The sequence below is a fragment of the Macrotis lagotis genome, chromosome X (genome assembly GCF_037893015.1).
Source record: "Macrotis lagotis isolate mMagLag1 chromosome X, bilby.v1.9.chrom.fasta, whole genome shotgun sequence".
In the NCBI taxonomy this organism is placed as follows: Eukaryota; Metazoa; Chordata; class Mammalia; order Peramelemorphia; family Peramelidae; genus Macrotis; species Macrotis lagotis.
In genome coordinates this window covers 306456599-306479358 of record NC_133666.1, presented here as the reverse complement: position 1 = coordinate 306479358, position 22760 = coordinate 306456599, and the positions used below count along the sequence as shown (strand labels likewise).

Below are 22760 nucleotides of genomic sequence, written 5' to 3'. Positions count from 1 at the left end.
AGAGTCGCTTTGAATGAATCCCATAGGTTTTGGTATGTTGTTTCATTATTATCATTATCTAGGATAAAATGGTTAATTCTTTCTATAATTTCTTTTTTGGTCCACTCATTTTTAAAATGAGGTTATTCAGTGTCCAATTTGTTCTGGGTCTATATATCCTTGGCCCAGTATTGCATATGATTTGTATTGCATTGTGATCTGAGAAAGGTGTATTCACTATTTCTGCCTTTCTGCAGTTGATTATTAGGTTTTTATGTCCTAGTACATGGTCAATTTTTGTATAAGTTCCATGTACTGCAGAGAAAAAAGTATATTCCTTTCTATCCCCATTCAGTTTCCTCCATAAGTCTACCATATCTAATTTTTCTAACAATCTATTTACCTCCTTAACTTCTTTCTTGTTTATTTTATGATTCGATTTATCTAGATCTGAGAGGAGGAGGTTGAGGTCTCCCACTAGTAGAGTTTTGCTGTCTATGTCTTCCTGCAGTTCTTTCAGCTTCTCCTATAAGAATTTGGGTGCTATCCCATTGGGTGCATATATATTCAGTTTTGAAATAACTTTATTGTCTATGGTACCTTTTAGGAGGATAAAGTTTCCTTCCTTATCTCTTTTAACACTATCTATTTTTACTGCTGCTTTGTGTGAGATAAGGATTGGTACCCCTGCTTCTTTTACTTCAGCTGAAGGAAAACATATTTTGCTCCAACCTTTTACCTTTACTCTCTATGTATCTTTCTGCTTCAAATGAGTTTCTTGTAAGCAGCATATCGTAGGATTCTGGTTTTTAATGCACTCTGCTATTTGCTTACGTTTTAAGGGAGAGTTCATCCCATTCACATTCACAGTTATGATTACTAATGCTTTATTGCCCTCCATGCTATCTTCCCTCTGTTTGTATTTTCCCCCTTTCCCCACCTTTATCCATATTCCCCAGTATTTTGTTTCTGAATACCACCCCCTTCAGTGTGTTTGCCCTCCTATATCACCCCTCCCCTTTCTTTCTCCTTTCCCTTTTCCCTTCACTTCCTTTTGTTGGTTCCCCTTGTTTTCTCCACTCCCCTTTCCTTTCTCCATCCCCCTCCCCTTTCCCCCTTTTAATACTTGAAAGGTTAGATGTTTTATAAGTTAACTGAGTATTTGTAGGTTGACTTTAAGTCAAGTCTGATGAGAAGAAGATTCAGGTGTTTCTCATCTGCTCCCTTCTTCCCCTCTATTACCATAGGTATTCTGTACATCTTAGTGTAATGAGATTTACCCCATTCAATCCCCTCCCTCCTCCCATCTCTTTCTTGTCTCCCTTTTTAAGGAGGTAGTGTTTTTTTTAAGATCATTCTGAGTCATAGAAAATTCTGAGTGTCTGTCACTTCTAGTTAAATATATTCTATCTAATAGAGTTAAAATTCTTGAGAGTTTTCAGTCTTTCTCCCAAGTGGGTTTAAAGCCAGTTACATCCCATTAGATAGAAATCTCATGGATTGATCATGAATGTCCATCATTTTTGGCTAGGTATATTCTGTCTGTTAGAGTTACAATTCTCAAGATTTATGAGAATCTTTTCCCCCATGCTGGGATATAGCCAGTTTCAACTTACTGGATAGCAGTTTGTTCCCTTTTACTGCCTTTTTTTTTTACCTTTTCATGTGTCTTTTGAACCTCTTCTTTGTTGTCCAAATTTTCTATTTAGCTCTGGTCTTTTCATCAGGAATTTTTGGAAATCTTCCATTTTGTTAAATGTCCATCTTTTTCCCTGGAAGAGAAGGCTCAGCTTTGCGGGATAGTAGATTCTTGGCTGCATGCCAAGCTCCCTTGTTCTTCGAAATGTCTCATTCCAGGCCCTTCGATCCCTTAATTTTGATGCAGCCAGGTCCTGTGTGATCCGTACTGTGGCTCCTTGATATTTAAATTGTTTCTTTCTGGCTGCTTGTAGGATTTTCTCTTTCATCTGATAGTTCTGGAATTTGGACACAACATTCTTTGGTGTTTTCATTTTAGGGGATAGATGTATTCTTTCAATGACTACTTTGCCCTCTGGTTCCATGATATCAGGGCAGTTTTTCATCACTAGATCCTGTAATATTAAGTCCAGGCTTTTTTTTCTCTTCAATGTTTTCAGGAAATCCTATAATTCTCAAGTTGCCCCTCCTCGATCTATTCTCAAGGTAAGTGATTTTGTTGATGAGGTATTTTACATTTTCTTCTATTTTCTTCTATTTTTTGATTTTGTTTAACTAGCTCTTGCTGTCTCATGGAGTCATTAGTTTCTGCAGACTCCATTCTTTTTTTTAGGGAGGAGTTTTCTTCACTAACCTTTTGCAATTCTTTTTCCAATTGGTCAATTCTACTTTTGAAAGAGTTTTCCATTTGACCCATTGAGATTTTGAGAGAATTATTTTCTTTTTGCATTTGCCCAATTGAGGATCTGAGAGAATTATTCTCATTTTGTATTTGTCCAATTGATGATGTGAGAGATTTATTCTCATTTTGTATTTGTCCAATTGTATTTTCTAAGAATTTGTTTTCTTGTTGCAAGGTATTAATTGTTTCACCCACATTTTCCAGTTGATTTTTAAGCTCCTTCCTTATTTCTGTGCTGAAGACCAAATCGTATTCTCCTCAGAGGTTCCAGGTCTTTCTGAGTTAGGGTCTTTCCCTTCCAAGAATTTTTCTATGGATCCACCTTTCCTCTGACCCTTCTTCATTTTGCTGAGACCTTGAGTTGGGGAGGGGCTGGTTCACAGGGGCTGGGGATCACTAAAGGCTTAACTCACTGAATGCAATTTCTCTGGCTGGCCAGTAGGAGGTGCTGGTTGCTTTCTCTGGAGTGTCTGTGACCTTGATTGAGGCCTTCTCCCTTTGCTTGAAGGGAGGAGTTGGAGCTATTGAATTCTTTTGCCTTCAATCAATGGTGGTCTTTGCCCTGGCCTGAGGTCATTCACTCTGGATTGTCAGCTGGGCTGATTCTTCTGCTCACACACCTGGGCCTGAGGCAGAAGTAGGCTGCAAATGTTTGTTCTGGGAAGAGGCCTCAGCTGTAATGGAGCCGTGTACTCAGAGTTCCTCAGACCAGAGGAGCCTAGGGATGGTGACCACAGCTGTCCTGCACCAGAACTCTCTCCCCAACCTGTCGGCAAGCTCCAGAGGGTCAGTGCCAACACCAGTGCCTCTGCTCCCTAGTTGACTCAAGCCCCTGCTGTCTAGCCCCACCATTGATCCAGCAGGTCAGGCTCTCAGGCCCTCAGACTCTTGACTCCACTTCAGCTGCTAATCTGGTTGATCCCGGGCTGAACCACCCTCTGAGCCCAGACTCTCCAACCGAATTCAGCCAATGCTGTTGCCGGGGACAAATCTTGAAGTAGATGTTCTTTCTTCTGGCTTTTATTTCTGGGTTTTGTGGGTCAGACTTCTATTAAGAGGTTTTTTCATATGATAGATGGGGAAAGATTGGGAGACTTTAGAACTGTGCCTGTCTTCTCTCCACCATCTTGGCCAGAAGTCCCATTCACCCCAAATCTTCACATATTGCCTTCCCCACCAGAACACCCCCTCTTTACACCTTGCCTTTTATGAAGAACACATAGAAATTCCTTATCACTATTACTAATTAAAGTTGCTACTATTAATGGGCCAGCAAAGTGGCTTAGTGGACAAAAGCACTGGGCTTAGAATCAGAAAATCTCACCTCAGATATGTGCTAGCTGTGAAACCCTAGGAAAGTCAAATCAATCCTTCAGTATCAGTTTTCTCTCAATATAATGAGATGGAAAAGGAAATGACATATCGCTTCAGTATCTTTGCCAAGAAAACCCCAGAAGGAGGTCACAGTGAGTCAGACACAACTGAAATGACTGAACAGCAACAAACATTACTATGAATAGCATTTAAAAAGCTGCTTTTTATGGTTTGCAAAATATTGTACATATATTAACTCATTTGGTCCTTACTATAACCCTGTGAACTAGATGCAAAATCTGGTTATATAGATGGGGAAACTGAGTCTGAGAGAGGTTAAGTGATTTGTTCAGAATCACACTAGTAAGCATCTGAGAGAAGATTTGAACTCAGGTCTTCCTGATGTCAGGTTCCAGGTGCCTTTGTTGTTGATCAGTCATTTCAGTCATATCTGACTCTTCATTACCCCATTTGGGTTTTTCTTGGCAAGGATATTGCAGTAGTTTGCCATTTCCTTCTCGCTCATTTTACAAATGAAGAAACTGAGGCAAACAGGGTTAAGTGACTTGCTCAGGTTCACACAGCTAGTAAATAAAATGTCAACAAGTCCTCAAGATAAATGTTGGCTTTGAAGGTACAACTCTAAGGATGCCCTGGTCTCAGTTGCCTCCTCATCCAAAGTCTAGAGACAAGAGGCATTTTCTGACACTATTAGAGCCTTGACAGTTGGGCCTCTGGTGTCTCTCAGTGGACCTCTACCAGGAACACTTAAAGAGAGAGAGAATTGGGCAAGCAGGTGCCTTGCCATCAATCTTCTTTCTCTGTTTTCAGCTGTGATCTCTGGACATGTGATGCTTTCCAGATGTATACCAGGCAGGAAGCTTGAAGCAAAACACTCTTTTTTTTTTTTAAATAAATTAAAGCCTTTAGAAATAGGGCTTTTAAAAAGTGCCTCTCTGGTTTTTCAAGCATATGGATTCGAAAATGCCTGGTTTATTTTTAACTTCCCAAAGACAATTTGAGAAGCAGAAGGATATTAGCAGGGCGAATGAGGAGATGCGTAAGCTACAGTTGGCACTGAAGTGCTAGACCTGTCGAGCCCTCAGAACACTTGGTCATAGTATATTGAAGCAACGGAACCTAATGTTCCCCAACTACACAGGGTGAATAGCTAATAACTGTATCTCTCAACCAGCCTTGCTGGTCAACTTGTTAAATATGGCTCCAGGAGAACTTTATCATGGAGACGGGGGTTTGTCTATCGGGATGGGAGTCCCCAAGAATTGACTTTGTAAACCTTTTTCTTCTTTTTCTTTCTAGAGAAGGATTTCAACTGCCCTCTTTTTTCCATCTAGCTGTGCAAATGGATCAGTTCTCATAGTCCCACCAATGCCATAGCTGTCTCCTCCATCATGAGTCAGAACAAAGTCATCTTAACAGAACAATTTGTAAATAGATCTACAGTCAACAACATGATCTCTGCTGCTACTTAGGATCTATAAGCTTCTAGGGGAAATTTATCTACATATACTTTGGAATATCAATTCCCTTGCCTTAACAGCATAATGAAAGATAATAAATAGCTAGAATAGGAAGAGGTTTATTGTGATCCACATGCATGTTGATGGTCCTCACTCCCAATTCCCTACCCTATAAGAGTAATTTCCCTTTTGTTTATTCCTTTTCCTCTCTCTCTTTTTCACTCTTCTGTTCCTCTCCTTCCTTTGATTATACTAGAGTTCCTTAAAAGATCCTCAAGGAACACCTTGTTGTTGCCACTTTTGTCTTGGATTACTTGCTGAATGAAGTAATTAAGTTTAAGTCCAACACCCAACTTTAGTATATTACCTTGGAATGTTTGGGAGTGACTTCCACATAGAAAAAATTCATATTCAGTGAACATCTCCCTCAGTTTATATTCCTCCACTAGACTAGTTCAATTTCACTTTAATTCAACAAACATGCTTGCTATCACCAGGCCTGCCCAAGGTCACACAGCTAGTGAGAGTCAAGTGTCTGAGGCTGGATTTAAACTCTTGACCTCCTGATTCCAAGGACAGTGCTCTACCCACTGTGCCTCCTAAATGCTCTTCTCTGTAAAATGAACTGGAGAAAGAAATGGAAACTGCTCCAGTATCTTTGCTGAGAAAACCCCAATGGGGACATAAAGAGTTAGATAAGTCTGAAAAATGACACAACAACAAATAAATAGATTCCTTACTGATACATATTATATATATTATTATATATTATATATATTATCTCTCTCTCTCCCTCTCTCTCTCCCTCTCTCTCTCTCTCTCTCGAGAGAGAGAGGGAGAGAGAGAGACAGACAGTGAACTACAAGAAAGGGCTTTTTCTGGGCAATTGTTACTGTATAGTTCCTAACAGTACAAGTCATTTATTTGTGCCTTGTGAAGACGAAGACTGGGATTCATGCTAGAGTAGGACAATAGTATGCAGTGTGGGGGGAGACAGACAGACATACAGAGAAAGAGAGAGATAGAGACTGAGAGATTCAGAGATAGAGAGAGATAAGAAAGATTCAAAGATACCTAACACACAGAGTGTGTATGTGACAGACAGATATACACAGAGACACATAGAGAGAGACACATACACACACAGATAGAGAAAGAGACAGAGGTTGAGAGGATGAGAGATAAAGAAACTAAAAGAAACAAAAGAAAGATTCAGAGATACCCACACACAGTATATGTGTGTGTGTGCATGCATGCACACATTTGAGAGAGAGACACACACACATAGAGAGACACACCCAGACAGAGAAAGAAAGAGACAGAGGTTGACAGATAGAGACAGATGCAAGGGAGTTTCAGAGACACCTGTGTGTGTGTGTGTGTGTGTGTGTGTGTGTGTGTGTGTGCGCACGTGCACATGTGAGACAGACAGACACAGAGATACATAGAGACAGAGACACATAGGAAGACAGAGACAGACAGACAGACAGACAGACACACACACACACACACACACACACACACACACACACAGCCAGAAACAGAGACACAGAGTGAGCATTGTCTCTACAAGTGAACTTCAAGCTTTGTGAGGGCAAGGACTATATCTTTTTTTTTTTAGGTTTTTGCAAGGCAAATGGGGTTAAGTGGCTTGCCCAAGGCCACACAGCTGTGTAATTATTAAGTGTCTGAGATCGGATTTGAACCCAGGTACTCTTGACTCCAAGACCAGTGCTTTATCCACTACACCACCTAGCTGCCCCTGCAAGGGCTGTATCTTATGCTTACTTGTGTCGACCACAAGACTTTCCACATGAAAAGAGCTTAATTAATTTAAGTTCATTTGACTGACAGGTTGATTAAGGCAGACAATATAGGAAAGACTTTAAGGTAAGACTGAATTTTAGATTCTTGAATTAATTTCTCTTTGAAGTCACTCAGTGTCCTGAGATTAATCATTTGGTCTTTGTTTTCCCATCACCTAGAACACAGTGTAACTTATAGTCATAAAGTTAGAAAATAAATATATATATATATATTAAGCACTTTCTAAGAATTGTGTTAAGAACTGGGGGGTACAAAAGACTTAAGTCAAATGGTCAAATGGTCAACAGACCTTTTTGGTATCTACAGTATTAGGGGACAATCTATTAACTTTTTTCTCCTTTCTCATTTAGCTCACATTAAAGACTCAATATTCTTCTCAAGTCAGCTCCTTCAGTAAGTTTAGAGCTGAGGCAAATGGGTGGCACAATGGATAGAGCACCAGCCCTGGAATCTGGAGGACCTGAGTCCAAATTTGGCCTCAGGCATTTACTAACTAGGGGAGCCTGAGAAAATCACTTAACCCTCATTGCCTCCCCCATGAACAAGAAAAACAAAAAACCCAGAGTCCCAAAAGTTCTACTAATGGAGGCCAGGGCAGGACTGACCTGATCATCAATCTTCCTCTGCAGCTGAACCACTTTGTTCTCCATGCCCACATTCAATCTCTTCAAGTGCTGGGCAGAGCGGGCTTCAATCTTGAGAGCCTTCAACTCCTGCCTGGCCTTCAGGCGCCTGAATGCACACTGGATAACAATGGCCGCCCTCCGAAACTGCAAAAATCTTCTCCTGGCCATCCACCCCCGAGCATGTGTCTGTATCCTGGTGGCCTTGTGTTCCAGTAGGATCTGGTGGGAGACAAACAAATCTCAGACCTGAAGCTGCCCCTGCCTCTTCTTACCCTTGCAAAGATTTCTAAGTGAAGATAAAAGGAAAGACAATGGATGGGAAAAGAAGCCAAATTTCTGAGATTAAAGCAATTTCAGGGTCTGGATTTCAGCCAGTTGGAGAAGATCTGGAAAATGAGAGAGAGATTCCTTGCTAAATTATACCCCATTTTCAGTTTCCTTCCTCTCTTTATTTTTAAGAGTTTAGTAGTTGCCCAACCCATAGACAAGTTTCAACAAAGCTGTTAGAAGTCTGTTTTCTGAAAAATTAAAAATAGAAATCAAAGAATCACAAAGTGATTGCTTGACATCTAAGAGAGCACCAAGAGAGTGTACCTCATTTAAAATAGCATGAAAATGAGGGCAAAATGGAACCCAACTCTCCTGACACCTAAATCACTACTACAGTAGACTGGCTCCCCAACTCAGGGACAACCTCAAACCTTTCCCTCAACTCCTATAAGTAAAATTGCATCACTTTATCTCCTGAGTAGCCTGAATCCCTCTTTGCTGCCTATATCCCTTTTGCTACACATATCCTTTCCCTTTCTAGAGAGTATACCAAGTATCCAATATTCTCTCCAGTTCATTCTCTTCTCTCCTCTGGAGTAGACTCAGAGCAGAAGACATCCTTGAATAGGGGTTGTGGGTGGTCTGCCAGTTCCCTTTACTGGATGTGTTCATGATGACCACTTACCAAGTTGTCAGTACTACCACTCAAACTCCCATCTGCCAATATCAAGATATCATTTAAGCTTATGAACAATCCCCAGGACACTGTCCTTAGAAAGTCCTGGTGCCAAAGACATACAAATCTCTCTAGGCTACCTGTGGTGGTGGTGGTGGGGCAGAGAAGGGGTCTTCCAGTATTGCCCTATCCCATATTTTACTATATTTAGCAAATATTTTGTTTTTTTTCTTATTTTATTTAGAATTAATTCTGAAACTTTCCCTTGAGGGATTTATGACAGCCAGGTAGCACATTGGATAGAGCTCTGGGACTAAAGACCTGAAGACCCGAGTTTAAATGTAGGCTCAGATACTTACTAACTGTAATCCTAGGCAAGTCATTTAAAAAGTCTGCTTCAGTTTCCTCAACTGGAAAAAAGGGAAAAATAAGAGCATCTATACCCAAGGTTGTAGTGAAGACCATATGGGCTAATAATTGTAAAGCACTTAACTAAGTGCCTAGAACATTGTTATTGGCGTTCAGTCATATTGATTCTTCATGACCTCATTTGGAGTTTTCTTTGCAAAGATGCTGGAATGGTTTGCCATTTTCTCCTCCAGCTCAATTTACAATTGAAAAAACTGAGGCAAGCAGAATTAAGTGACTTGCCTAGGATTACACAACTATCTAGAGTCTCAGGTCAGATTTGAACTCAGGTGTTCCTGACTTCAGGCCCAGCACTGTTTCCATATGCTGCCTGGCTGCTGTCCAGACAGATTTAATAGTTAAATAGTTAAATTTCACCCTAAAAACTATATTTATTCTGCAGTCTCTTCTCAAGTTTCTCCCACTCCATTCTTCTAGCCTTTTTTTGGGGGGGGGGTAAGGGAAGAGGGGAGAGAGGGAAGGAAGTCTATCTAGTACCTGGTGGTAGGCTCTCCTTACAAACATGCCTCGGGTAAAGGCCTGGATAGTGACAGTGGCCCTGTAGATCCGTTTATAGGCTTGCCGGACCCTCTGCATCCGATACTGTTTCTGGATGACTATGGCTGCCTTGGTTTTCCGCAGGTGCTCAGCCAACCTGTAGAGTCAAGATAGATGAGAAAAGTCAGAGAGATCCCCCACCTCATTTGAGTTCCCTAAGATATATTACATGAGGAAGTACCTTCTTTTCTAGGAAGCTTAACCAAACCCACTTGTCACCGTCAGTGATTACAGCAACGTTCTCATTGCTCTTTTTCATTCTGCACAGCATCATTAACTATTTCAGTATGATCAATCAACCAACAAGCATTAAGCACCTACTATATATTAGTCTGAGAATTCAAAGAAAAAATAAACTAGTTTCTGCTCTTAAGGAGCTTATATTCTATTGGGGAAAAGAGTATAAACACATAGAATATATAAAGGATATAAGAAAAAGTAAATTCAAGGTAAATATGGGTAGAGGGACTGAGAAAAGGTCTTAGTAGTTGGAGATATCAGGACAGGTCATATGAAGATCACATCAGATGACTCAACTCTTTGAATTGAGCTTTCTATGTTTAACCCCTTCTACTTTATCATGGTGTGTGATCAGGAAGTGTTTCATATTGGTCACTAGTTTTTAATGTGGGCACAGGTGTTATTCCTGAGTGGAACTGTGAGCTCCTTAAAGTTAACATCTGGAGTTGTTTGCTTTTATATTTATATTCCTGGTGCCCAACTTTGTGGAAGATTTGTAAAGACACTCCACAAATCCTCAGTATTGTAGAAAAGGAATTTTCAGACTGGTTGGAATCTAAGTGACTCTATCTTACAGAGTAGAAATGCAAGGGATGGATAAGTGAAGTGATTTCCCAAGATAAGCTCAAGTCTACTGATAATACCATTCTGTCTACATCATGAGATGAATTCCTGTGTTTCTACTATAGATAACTTTAGACATTCTTTATATGCATACAGTCTAATCAGCCCCTTAGAGAATCAATGGCAGTTATTGCTACTATTTTTTATATTATTTTTCTCAAAGCTAAGTTTTAATATTCACTTTTAAAGTCTTGAGTTTTGAATTCTCTCCCTTCCTCTCACTCCAATCCCCCTCACTGAGGAAGCAAGTTATCTGATAAAAGAAGAATGAGCAATATATCTTTATTTATTTTGTTTGCTTTCATGAAGCAAAGGGGTTGAGTGACTCCATGAAGGTCACACAGTAAATATCAAGTGTCTGAGGCCAGATTTGAACTCTAGGGCACGGGTGCTCTATTCAGTGTATTACATTGCTACCCAGTTGTTGTTGTTGGTTGAGTTGTTTGTTATGTCCAAGTCTTTGTGACCCCATTTAGGGTTTTCTTAGCGAAGACACTAGAGTGCTTTGCTATTCTTTCTCCAGCTCATTTGAGAGATGAGGAAACTGAGACAAACAGGGTAAGCAACTTGCTCATGGTTAGCTAGTAATTATATAAGGCTAGAATTGAATCCAAAAAAGTGAGTCTTCCTGACTCTCAAGTCTAGCATTCTATCCAAAGAGTCACCAAGTCAACATTGAGCCATATTCAGGCAATATAGAACATTAGAAGGGGAAAAGGACTTGTAGCCAGTAGGCATGGTTTCAAATCTCAGCTTAGAACACTTACTACCTGTGGGAAACACTGCAAGACATTTAACCTCAGTTTTTTTGTCCTTTAAAAGAGGACCAATCACACTTGCATTATCTATTTGCCTTCCCCTCAAATACTACAGAAATATGAATTACTAATTTTTTTCATATTCTTCCTGAACCTGTGTTCATAGGGGTCAGGAACAGTGCTGTGCATGTGTAATAGGTATCCAGTCTTCTTTGACTACTTGGTAAGAATACTGGTGAATTTCTAAGGGTTCTAGATAAGATATCTTAGTTTCACAAATCAAAGAGGAAGGTAATGCAATGGGATGGTGGTGCTATCTAGAGCAGGTTTCTCAACCAGTTGATATAAAAAACCAAGCATTAACATCATGAGCTTATTCTTAGTTCTGTAAGGGCTTAAGGTTATACATGAAGGAAGCTAAGAATAGTACTCTGAATCTTACTTCAAATCAAACCTGAATTATGCTTGTAACTCAATAGAGTTCTTACTCTCTGCAATCAAGGAGAGGAGGGAGAGGAAGAAGGAGAGGGAGGGGGAGGGAGAGAGATAGGTTGTGGCAAGGAGAGGGAGAGAGGGAGAGGGAGAGAGAGTGAGAATACTTCTTGAAGTAAATCCTTGTTGCTCTAGAATAAATACTCTCAAATGTCTTCTTTGGGGAAAGACCTAAGAGAGAGCAAAGTATTTCACATAGAGATCCTTTTCCTCCACTCTTGTTATTGAACTACAATGAACTAATAATACTAGTTAGAAGGAGAAATTTGTTTTTTCTTAAGATTATTTATTTGTATAATATAAACAATGTTGACTGGGAATCAAGAAACCCAGAGGGTCAGGTACTGGCTCTGCTATTATCTACCCCACCATACAAATCTTTTTAATCCTCTGGGTCTCAGTTTCCTCATCTGTAAAGTGAGGTGATTAGAACTGATGACCTTCAAGATCCCTTCTAACATCATATGAGTTGGCAATATACATATACACACATTTATATGTATATATATATATATATATATATATATATATATATAAATTCAAAATGAAGAGTGGAAAAGCTATCAATGATAAAAAGCTTAGGGCTACTTCTTTCACATTAATTTTTTAAATATGACTTTAGCAAGGTAAGAAACTGATTATAATGTCACATTATAGAGCATTTTGAAGTTTGACTAGAACATAAAATAAATGAAGAAGAATATTGTAATAAGCAATAAGACTAGAGAGGTAGGCTGGAGATATCCCAGTGTCAATGACTTTTTCCCTAGAGGCAAGATAAAGTCCTTGGAGCTGTTTCAGAAGAATATGATTAGATTATACTTTAGGGATATTACTTTATGAGTTGAGTGAAGAAGAGATTGGAGAGGGAGATTGCAGAAATGTGAAGCTCAGTTAGGGGGCTATTGCAATAGTCCTGGTAAGAGATAATGAAAACATGAATTAGGGTAGTGACCACATGAGTGAAGAGAGTGGATATTTCTCTTAAATTGATGATCCTATGGACCTATGAGGAATAGTGATAATCAAATAGCTCTGCTTATTTGAAGCCATACTTATGAGACCATAGTTATATTTTCAGTTGATTCTCATGTCATCCTTATGAGAAGGAAAATACAAGTATTAATATCCCCACTTCATAGCTGAAGAAACTAAGGCTATTTCACCCATATCATGACAGATCCCAGCCTCTAAGTTGTCAGTTGATAATTTTGTGCCCTTAAGGGTCAGGGAAAATTCATGAGAAGAAGTGACATAAGCTACCTTTTAAAGGCTCATATTTAGGGAGTAGGGGTCATTCTAAGGGGAATAATTTAAGTTAAGGGGTACAGAATGAGAAGGCTGCAAAGACAGTAACAGAATCCCATCTATCTCACAGGAATAGGGATTCGTGTTAGGAAAAAAGAAGAATAGAAAGCAGAGTAAGCTAAATTGCGCCAGATTATGGAAGGCCTTGGAAGCTGGGCAAAAGAATGTGAACTTGGCATGAACCACTGTAGGATCATAAGCAAGAAGAAAGGTATATGGTGAATTGGTTTGGTAGTGGTGTCTTGGATGTACCAGAAGGAATTTTGTATGTATATGTAGGAGGGAGAAGAGAAAGGAGGCAGCACTGCTTACCTGCGGGCAAGGTAGCCCCGGGTGTACCTCTGAAGGGTTAAGGTAACCCCTCGCAACCTTCGATACTTCACTTTCTGTAGCCAGCCCCGCACAGTCTTTTGGATCATGATGGTGGCTGCCCGGACTTTATCTGCCCGTAGTTTTTCCAGGTATGCTACCTGGCCTGCCCGGAAAAAGATTTTGGTGCGACCAAACTGGAATGCATCAGGGTCCTTTAAGAAGCAGGGAGGAAGGTGGTAAATTATTAGCAAGGCTCTAAAGCCACATTCATAGAGCATTTAAAGCAGGGTTTCTTTTTTAAATTTTTTTTTCTTTTTTTAAAGAAAGATTTTTTATTTTGTTTTACAATTTTCCCCCTATTCTTGCTTCCTTCCCCCCACCCCCCACAGAAGGCAGTCTGTTTGTCTTTACATTGCTTCCATGATATATGTTGATCTAAGTTGAATGTGATGAGAGAGAAATCATATCCTTAAGGAAGAACAATAAAGTATAAGATATAGCTAAATTACATAATAACAGTTTTTCCTCCTAAATTGAAGGTAATAATCTTTGGTCTTTGTTCAAACTCCACAATTCTTTCTCTGGATATAGATGATATTCTCCATCACAGATACCCCAAAATTGTCCCTGATACTTGCACTGATGGAATGAGCAAGTCCATCAAGGTTGATCATCACCCCCATGTTGCTGTTGGGGTATACAATGTTTTTCTGGTTCTGCTCATCTCTCTCAGCATCAGTTCATGCAAATCTTTCCATGCTTCCCTGAATTCCCATCCTTACTGGTTTCTAATAGAACAATAGTGTTCCATGATAAAGCAGAGTTTCTTAACCAGGGACCCAGAGATCCCCAAGGGGTCTATGAACTTTTAAAATATATTTTGATAACTGTCTTTCAACATAATTGGTCTCCTTTGTATTCCTATATATTTCATTTTATATATGAGTGTTTGTGTATGATGTATGTGAAGAACTAATTGACTTCAGAAAGTCAAAGAGGTCCATGACTTGAAAAAAAAATTAAGAATTCTTAACATACAGGTTCTTATTTTCTTTTTTACTCAGAATCTCAAATTGTATTTCATTTTTTCTTTAATAATTTTATTACTTCTTCATTTTTAACATTCATTTAAATTTTTTTGAGTTCTATATTCTTTCCCCCTCTCTAGTACCTCCCCCATCCATTGAGAAGGCAAGCAATATCATATCAATCATACATGTGAAATCATGCAAAACAGTTGTTCATATTATCAATACTGCAAAAAAAGCAAGAAAAAGGTGAAAAAATCATACTTCAATCTGCACTCAAGAGTTCATCAGTTCACTTCTGAAAGTGGACAGCATTTTTCATCATGAATCATTTGGATTTGTCTTGATCAGAATAGCTAAGTCTTTCAAAGTTGATTATGCTTACAATATTGCTATTGCTATGTATAATGTTCTCCTGGTTATGCCTCAGTTTGCATCAGTTCATATAAATGTTTCCAGGTTTTTCTGAAAGTATTCTGCTTGTCGTTTCTTATAACACGATAGTATTCCATCACAATCACATACCACAATTCATGCATCCATTCCCTAAATTATGGGCATCCCTTTAGTTTCCACAAAATGAGCTACTAAATATTTTTTTGTATTGATATTTTTTTCCCTTTTCTTTGAGCTCTTTTGGATTCAGGCTTAGCCCTGGTATTGCTGGAATAAAGGGTATGCCCAGTTTAATCCTTTCTCAAACCCCATCTTTTTAATACATATTCAAGCCTCTGCACAGATATTCTCAAATGATAGATAATCCAAAATAAATTTTATTTGACTTTGGAATGGATGATATGATTTTTTTGGCCACATGTGGTATCTTCCTAATTATGCTTTATATAAGCTTATCCCAGGTAATGGTGGAAAGGAGGCAGCCCAAAAGAATGTTCAGAGGCTAGGGAAGAGTAACTCTTTTGGCTGGGATTGGATAGATAATACATAGATAATTAAGGTTTGATTATAAACAAAAAAATTTCCATGTTCACTTTCCTAGTTTGTAGGAGATAAGAAGAATTCAAAGGATCTAAGACAAAATTCACCCCGCCCCCCCATACACAACATTAGATGCTGGCAAAAAAGTTCATAGAATTATTTTAAGTCATCATTCTCTGCATTCAGTCTAAAAAGTTTGAAGGAAATCTTGTTACATAAAACAAAATAGATGAACTAAGAAAAACCAGAGCTTTCAACAGACTAAAGTGATGGAGTATAGTGGAAAAAAAGAACTCAGTTTGGAGTCAGAGGTTTGGGTTCAAATCCTTCCACTAAGTATTTGTGTGACTTTGAGCAAGTTGTTTAAGTTCTCTAGGTCTCAGTTATCTCACATGCAAAATGTTGAACTAGATGACCTTTACATTCATTCAAGGTCTAAAATCTATGATTTTATGATCCTTAAATTTTTGCTACCCTGTTCTTTTAAAGTGGACCAAGTAATGCCTCTGGAGGGTGGTATCTGTGTTCATGCTTGATGTGAAAAATGCTATATTGTTTTGCATGACTTTGGTCCCTTTCAGAATGCTTCACTAAGCAAGACAGGCTGTCTTGAGATGATAATGTGGGTTCCATTAGAGGAAGAGATTTGGAGTTTCTGTTTTTATTTACTTATTTATTATGGTTTTGCTTTTGTTAATCTTCATATTCAAGTGCCTAGTCCTGAATTGGGTACACAATTTTCCCTCCCCTCAATAAATATTTGAGGAGAGCAGTAGCTGCACAGTGTCTAGAAGACAAGGAGACAGAAGCTCTGGTTTCCTTTGTTGATCCCACCCAGGGAAACTTACTTCTCATTGGGAGGGTCTCAGCACTAGCCTCAGTCAGTGCTGGAAGTGAGGAGACGATAAAAGCAAAAAAAGGGTCAATCTAGCTATGTCAAAGTCTGATTAAATATTTAACTCCAAAGCTCCTGGGCTTGGAGTCTTGAGGAGTCAGAGTTTTCCTAGTTTTTATGCTAAAATTTAAGAAGGGGCAGAGTTGACTGTCAGCCCATATTTGACTGGTTTGCCCTTAATGTATTACAGAAGCCAACACATCTAATTTACCATGTAATGGCTGGGTTTTCTTTATTTGCTTCAGTTCTGATTTGGAAAACACTAAGAAGGGAAGCATTGGTGAAGTAGAGTCGTCCACACATTGTATGAGTCACTTCATTGCTCTGAGACTCAATTCTCTTGTTAAATGATAGGGTTAGATAAAATAATGTGAGCAAAAGCAACAACAATTATAAAAATAATTTTGCTCCACTACCTAGCTTGTTTCTACTGAAGAATGGGAATGCTCCTTGACTTTGTTTTATTTTAACTCCTAGGAGAAAGCCCTAGATATTTGGTTATTTGACTAGAATGTAGATATATGGTTCACTAGATATTTGGTTATTTGACTCTGAATGGAAAAGAAATTAAGAGGAAAGAAAGAAGAATTTCGTATCAATCCATCATCCATACTCCATATCTCCATCCATACTCCAGGATCTCTGCCAAAAAACCTCCAGCTGTACTCTAGCATTTGATCCCCACAACAATTCTGGGAAATAGGTACTAGTAGTATTCCCACTTAACAGAAGATGAAATTGAGGCAAACAGTGTTCGAATGACTTGCCTAGAGTCTCACAGCTAGTTAAGTATCTGAAGTTGTTTTTGAATTTGTATCTTCCTGACTTCAGGCCTCTGAAGGTGGCCTGCCCATTGTACCACCTAGTTGTCCTACTAATAGCTGACTTTACAAAGAGCTTTAATGTTTGAAAAGCATTTTGTACATATTGTCATATTGAACTTCACAATAACTCTTATCAATTAAGCTGCTATCCTTTTCTGCATTTCATAGATGAGAAAACTGAAATAAACAGAACTTAAGTGACTTGCCCAGGGTCACACAGTTAGCAATTATCTAAGGTAGGATTCAAACTCAGGTTTTCCTGACCCCAAAACCAACATTCTATCCACTAAGATTATATGATCACATATCCAGAGGTGGAAGGGACCATGGAGACCTTCTAGGAGACCAAAACACAGGGAGGTCAATAGATCTGCCCCAAATAGTAAGTATCAGAGGTAAGATTTGAACCTAGGTTCTCTGATTTCAGACATAGTCTTGCTCAAACTTAACACAATCTCCTTATAAAACTTTTCAAACAAGATCCTTAGAAAATTTCACTGGTAAACAATGATCAGATCAAACAACTCTAGGAAAACAGAGAAAGCCTAGTTAGAATCTCAAAGACCTCCAAGGTTTCCAGTCACTTGCTCATCATTCCTGCCCACCTATTCTGAGAAAGAACCTAACATAACCTACATTCAGACAAGAACATGAGAAAGGGAACACAAACAATCTTCTAGAAAATTTGTTCCATTTAACTAGTTTGTTTTTACTGAAGATGGTAATGACTTCTTGACTCCAAAGGTTTGGGGAGGGAGTTTTTACCTTGGCTTTGTATTAACTTCTTAGGAGAGAACCCCACATTTACTAAATTATGTGGTGATTTGAATCTGCATGGAAATGAAATTAAGAGGGAAGGAAATCTGCCATTTTAATACATCAGGAATTTCAGATCCATAGGATTATACATAGTTTCATAGAACTTATATCATCTTATAGTTGATAAGGTCTTAGAAATAGTCATTTTTCTTTTGAGTAGTTGAGTGATATAGTGAACAAAGAGCATTAGGCCTGGAGTCAGGAAGATTCATCTTCCTGAGTTCAAATCTGGCTTTAGACATTCATTAGCTTTACCCTGAGTAGATAACTTAGCCATGTTTGTCTCAGTTTCCTCATCTATAAAATGAGCTGGAAAAGGAAATGGCAAACTACTCCAGGATCTCTGCCAAAAAGACCTTAAGTGAGACCATGAAAAGTCAGATATGACTGAAAACAACTAAACAAACTTGCTTTAAAATCTTGCCCCAACTTACTTTTCTAACCTTATCTTTTACTATTTCTCAACACCAAATTTCTGAACTAGTCAAATTGGTGCTTTTGTTAGTCCATGTAAATATATGAGCATTCCCATAACTTTCATGGTCTTTTTGATGACCTTGTTCTATTATGAGCCCTCCCTTTGCTACTTGAACCACCTATTTAGTGGCTCATGCTACTCTGTGACATGATAACTCTAGAATCACAGGATGTTAGAGCTGGAAAGGATATTAACAATTGTCTAATTTATCCTAATAATTTTACACAGAAATAAATGGAGGTCCAGAGAGGTGACATGATTACCCTGGACATATGACTTCAAAAAAAAGATTGAATACTCTTGTACTACTGTCCCATTGTTTAATTTAAAAACTGTATCTTGTCCTACAAACATAATAAATTAATAAAATGTAGATTGATGGTGAGCACACACAATAAGAATCATGTCATCTTGTATATTTGGGACTATATTTTAAAATAAAGATGTGAAAGCATCTATATTTTATCTTATTTCCTTAATAAAACATAGTTTTCTTAGACTGCAAATTCTTTGGGAGTACACAGTATCTTACCATAGATCATATGATCATATCATATCTTTAGATTTGGAAGGGACCTAAAAGCACTGAGTATAAATCACCACCACAACCCCTCATTTGTAGATAAGGAAATTGAAAAACACAAAGCTTTAGTGATATACAAGGTCACACAAAAAAGTAAGTTTCTTAGGATAAAATCTGAATCAAGACATTCTTTCTTCAAGTCCAGTGCCCTATCCATGCTGACTCTCCTACAAACCTTAAGTTCTACTATGGTATCTAGTACACAGAAAATGTTCAGGCTATATTTGCTAAATGAATGATTGAAAACTCAAACTACTAGGGAAGTCCCAAAAAAAGGTAAAGTAGATAAACTCTAACAGATGTGGACATCTTCTACATACTATCTCTTCATTCTTTCCAGTTCTCCCCCTCCCAAAAGCCCTCCATTTAGGCATACTTGATTTATAAATGTTCACTGTTTCCCCCTTCTCAATTGGAAGGAGACAATAAATAAAAAAAAGGTTCCTTTCAACTTCTGGTTGCTTCATAATGCATGTAGCCATTAAGAGTCTGCCACTCAGCCAACCTATCATGTTTACTGCCATCTCTCTACTAATCACTTCATAGTGCAATATGCTTAATGGTTAAGTTGGGATGGAGACAGGGAACTGGCAGGTGCTGTCCCATTGTGATGGAGGGCTCTGCAGAGGCAGGCAATAGAACCAGTCACAGAAGGATAAAGAAAAAAAAACATTAAAGATGATAGAATTCAAATTCTGAAGTGAACTTTCTAAAGTCTAAACATCAGCCTCTTACTGAGAACTGGGACATATAGTGACTTTTTTCTCTCTGATGGAAATGATAGTTCTAATGTCATGTGATGTCCTTATTCCAATTGATTCATCTCAGAAAACTTCATTCATTCATTCATTTATATATCCACAGAATACCTAGTCTGTATGGGAGATTGTGTTAGGTCCTCAAAGTGGCAGAAAATGCATCTAAAATGGTCCTTAAGGAGTTCATAATTTAGTAGTATTGATAAGACAAACACACAGCATATATGCACCATCCAATTAGTACAAACTAATAAGTGTGGAGTTGGGAACAGGTGAACAGTTCTTCCTTGAGTGATTAAGGGAAGACTTCATGGAGAACTAACATTTGAGCCAGGTTTTGAAGGATGGTTCAGATTTCTAAAGGCAGAGATGAAATTTGTAGATAGATTGGTGAGGACTGCTTTGGAGTAGATGAGAATTGAAAGAAGGTACTGAGTTTATTATTTTGTTTGAACTTAAGATTATATCATCATGAGAAACTCCTAGTGAAGGATCTCCTTTTCCCAAAACTAAATATCATTTATTCTGCATTTTATAGTCTAAGAACCCACAAATGGAGACACTGAGATGTTAAGTGATTTTCAGAGTCACAAAGTCAGTATATGATGGAAGAAAGGGCTTAAACTCAGATCCCCCTTTCTCCAAAGTCAGCTCTCTATTTACTTTGCCATATTCTTTTTTAAATAAACTAACAGGGACATTTAAAAAGACAATCTTTGTCATGGGATCAATCCATTTATGGTCCAATTTCTAAATCTATATCTATAGTCTGAACAATAATAAATAACAAAAATAATTTTGAAGCCAAATAAATCTCACTATTAAAGAAAGAATTCATTCTAATCAAAATACCTTTAAGCCTGATGCATTTGGCATCCTTGGAGAATGAAGGATTCCACACGAATGAAATTTCTAGATAACTAAATTACAGTTCTTTAAATACGAACAATTTTTTTTTGGTTTTAAATAAGTGACTTTGAATCAAAAATATTTTTGTATTTTTAAAAAACTTTTTATTTTCTCAGTTTTTTAAAAAATATAATCTTCTCCTTTACCTTCTCATAAAGAATTTGCTGACTATAGTTTAATTGTCCCCTCAGCACTTACCATATATCTGGCATATAGTATCTGGCATATAGTAATGCTTGTTCAATTTCTATCATTCTTTCTTCCTCTTTTCTTTCCTTCCTTTGCTTTTTCCTCTTTTTCCCTCATTAAAGTAAAATTATGTTTTTTCCCCTTTCTCTGCTTCCACTTCCTTGGACATAGTAAAAACTTTATAAATGCTTGTTGATTGATTCTTCTGATGAAACAAGGCCATCAAAGGAAAATCAATTATGATTTTAGATTGTAATATAGGAATGCCTACAAGGCCACTTTAAGAGCTGTTTGTTCTTATACATAATGGCCCAGACACTAAAATTTTCATAGTTAATTTAAAAACTCTTCTAGAATTCCTGTCTTCTCCTCCACTATTGGCCATAATTTCTCATCAGCATCAATTTGTCCTTATAGCTTTTAATTTACAGCCTATATTATATACATGACTGAATGAGCAGGGGTCTCAGGGTGGATCTTTATAAAGTGCTTTTGATTCACCACCAGTCTTTTCCTATTCATTCAGTAGTTCTTTCCCATACATTTCACACAGGTGACTAGAAGTCTTACTTACAGATGAAAGGAGCAGGACTACATTGTCCACACTGAAGTAGGAAAATAAATTAATTCATTAAAGAAATATTTTTATCTTCAAAGTAAAAGGGATCATTTGGATCATCTTTAGTAGGACAAAATAATCTAATTAAGCATACTATACCCCAGCCTCAGAGCATTTAATTGAGATATCACTTGTACAGTACTCTCTAGTCCCCTATGTTTCTGTCTAGGCTTATCTTTTCTTTCTTCAGTGATTATTATGGAGCAATTTATTAAGAAATCAAATAACAAGCTTTTATTAATCATTTGCTCCCTGATAGACACTGCTATGCTCTGGGGGGATATGAAGAAAGGCACCACAAACAAACAAAAAACAGTCCTGGCTCTTAAGAAGATGGCAATATGCATAAGATTATGTATGATTAAGATTCAGATAGGCTAAATAGGAGATATTCTTTAAGGAGAGACAATAGCATTATGGGTATTGGAAAAGGCTTCTTGCAGAATGTTGGATTATAGCTAGGATCTGAAGGAAGTCAGGGAAATCAGGAGACAAAGATAAGGAGGGAGAGAAAATGATCATGATCTCTATAGTTATATCTCCTAGATCTATACAATGAAGCCTAATCTCTTTCCTAAGCTTCTGTCTCATATCACCAGCTGTCTTCTCAATATCTTCCTCTAGACATCTTATAGGACTATCAACAGTAACATGTTTCAAATGGCACTGATCATCTTTTCCCTAAACTCAGTCCTTTATTTCTTTCTGCATAGGCTGTTGAAATTCTTCTAATCATCCAAGTTTATAGCCTTGAAGACACCTTCAACTCTTTTCCACTTTTCTTTAACAATCATTTGCCAAGTTCTATTGAATCTAGTTCTATAACATCTATGTATATTGAGCCAAAAACAAGCTCAAGACTTCATTGTTTCTTGTTTGGGTTATTGAAACAGCTGCCAAATGAGACCCCTGACTTCCAGGACCCCCTTTTTCCAATTTATTCTTCACACAGCTGCCCAAATAATCTTTCTAAAGCACAATCCCAATCATGTCATTCCCTCATTTGTGAGGTGCAGTACTTCTTTATTGCCTCTAGAATAAAATACACACTCTTCAAGTTGACCTGTAAGGCAATTGTTCATAATGTGGTTCCAGTCAACTTCTACATATTTATTTTACATTAAAACTCTTGATATACTCTGTGTTTCAGTTGAACTGACCTGTTTTCTGTCTCTGTTTTTCTGCTTCTGTAACTTCTGTACATGTCAATTCCAGGTTTCAAATATACTTTCTCTTCACTTCTTCCTTCAATCCCTAGTTTCACTCTGGCTTATGTGCTGCTTCCTATAGGAAGTATTTTCTCATCTTCCTCATTGTTAGTATTCCCTCCCTTCCAAATATCATCTATATACTTATTTACATGGCATCCTCCCAATGACAATCATAAACCTTACCCAAATCCCAACCTTTATCAATTCCTTGAAAACTGAGTCTATTTTTATGTAATTGGTTTTGTTTTGTAACATCAC

The 22760-nt window shown here is 37.9% G+C and overlaps 1 protein-coding gene across 3 annotated transcripts in view; it reads right to left on the bottom strand.

The window, feature by feature from the left end:
* MYO5B (myosin VB) overlaps positions 1–22760 on the bottom strand; it is a 565377-nt gene that overhangs the window by 95873 nt on the left and 446744 nt on the right. For all 3 annotated transcript variants that reach the window (XM_074208686.1, XM_074208684.1, XM_074208685.1), the window contains exons 19-21: positions 13254–13465; positions 9460–9616; positions 7587–7826 (exon numbers count right to left, since the gene is read on the bottom strand). In XM_074208686.1, coding sequence (XP_074064787.1) covers positions 7587–7826; positions 9460–9616; positions 13254–13465 — 609 coding nt within the window. The remainder of the gene's footprint in view (positions 1–7586; positions 7827–9459; positions 9617–13253; positions 13466–22760) is intronic.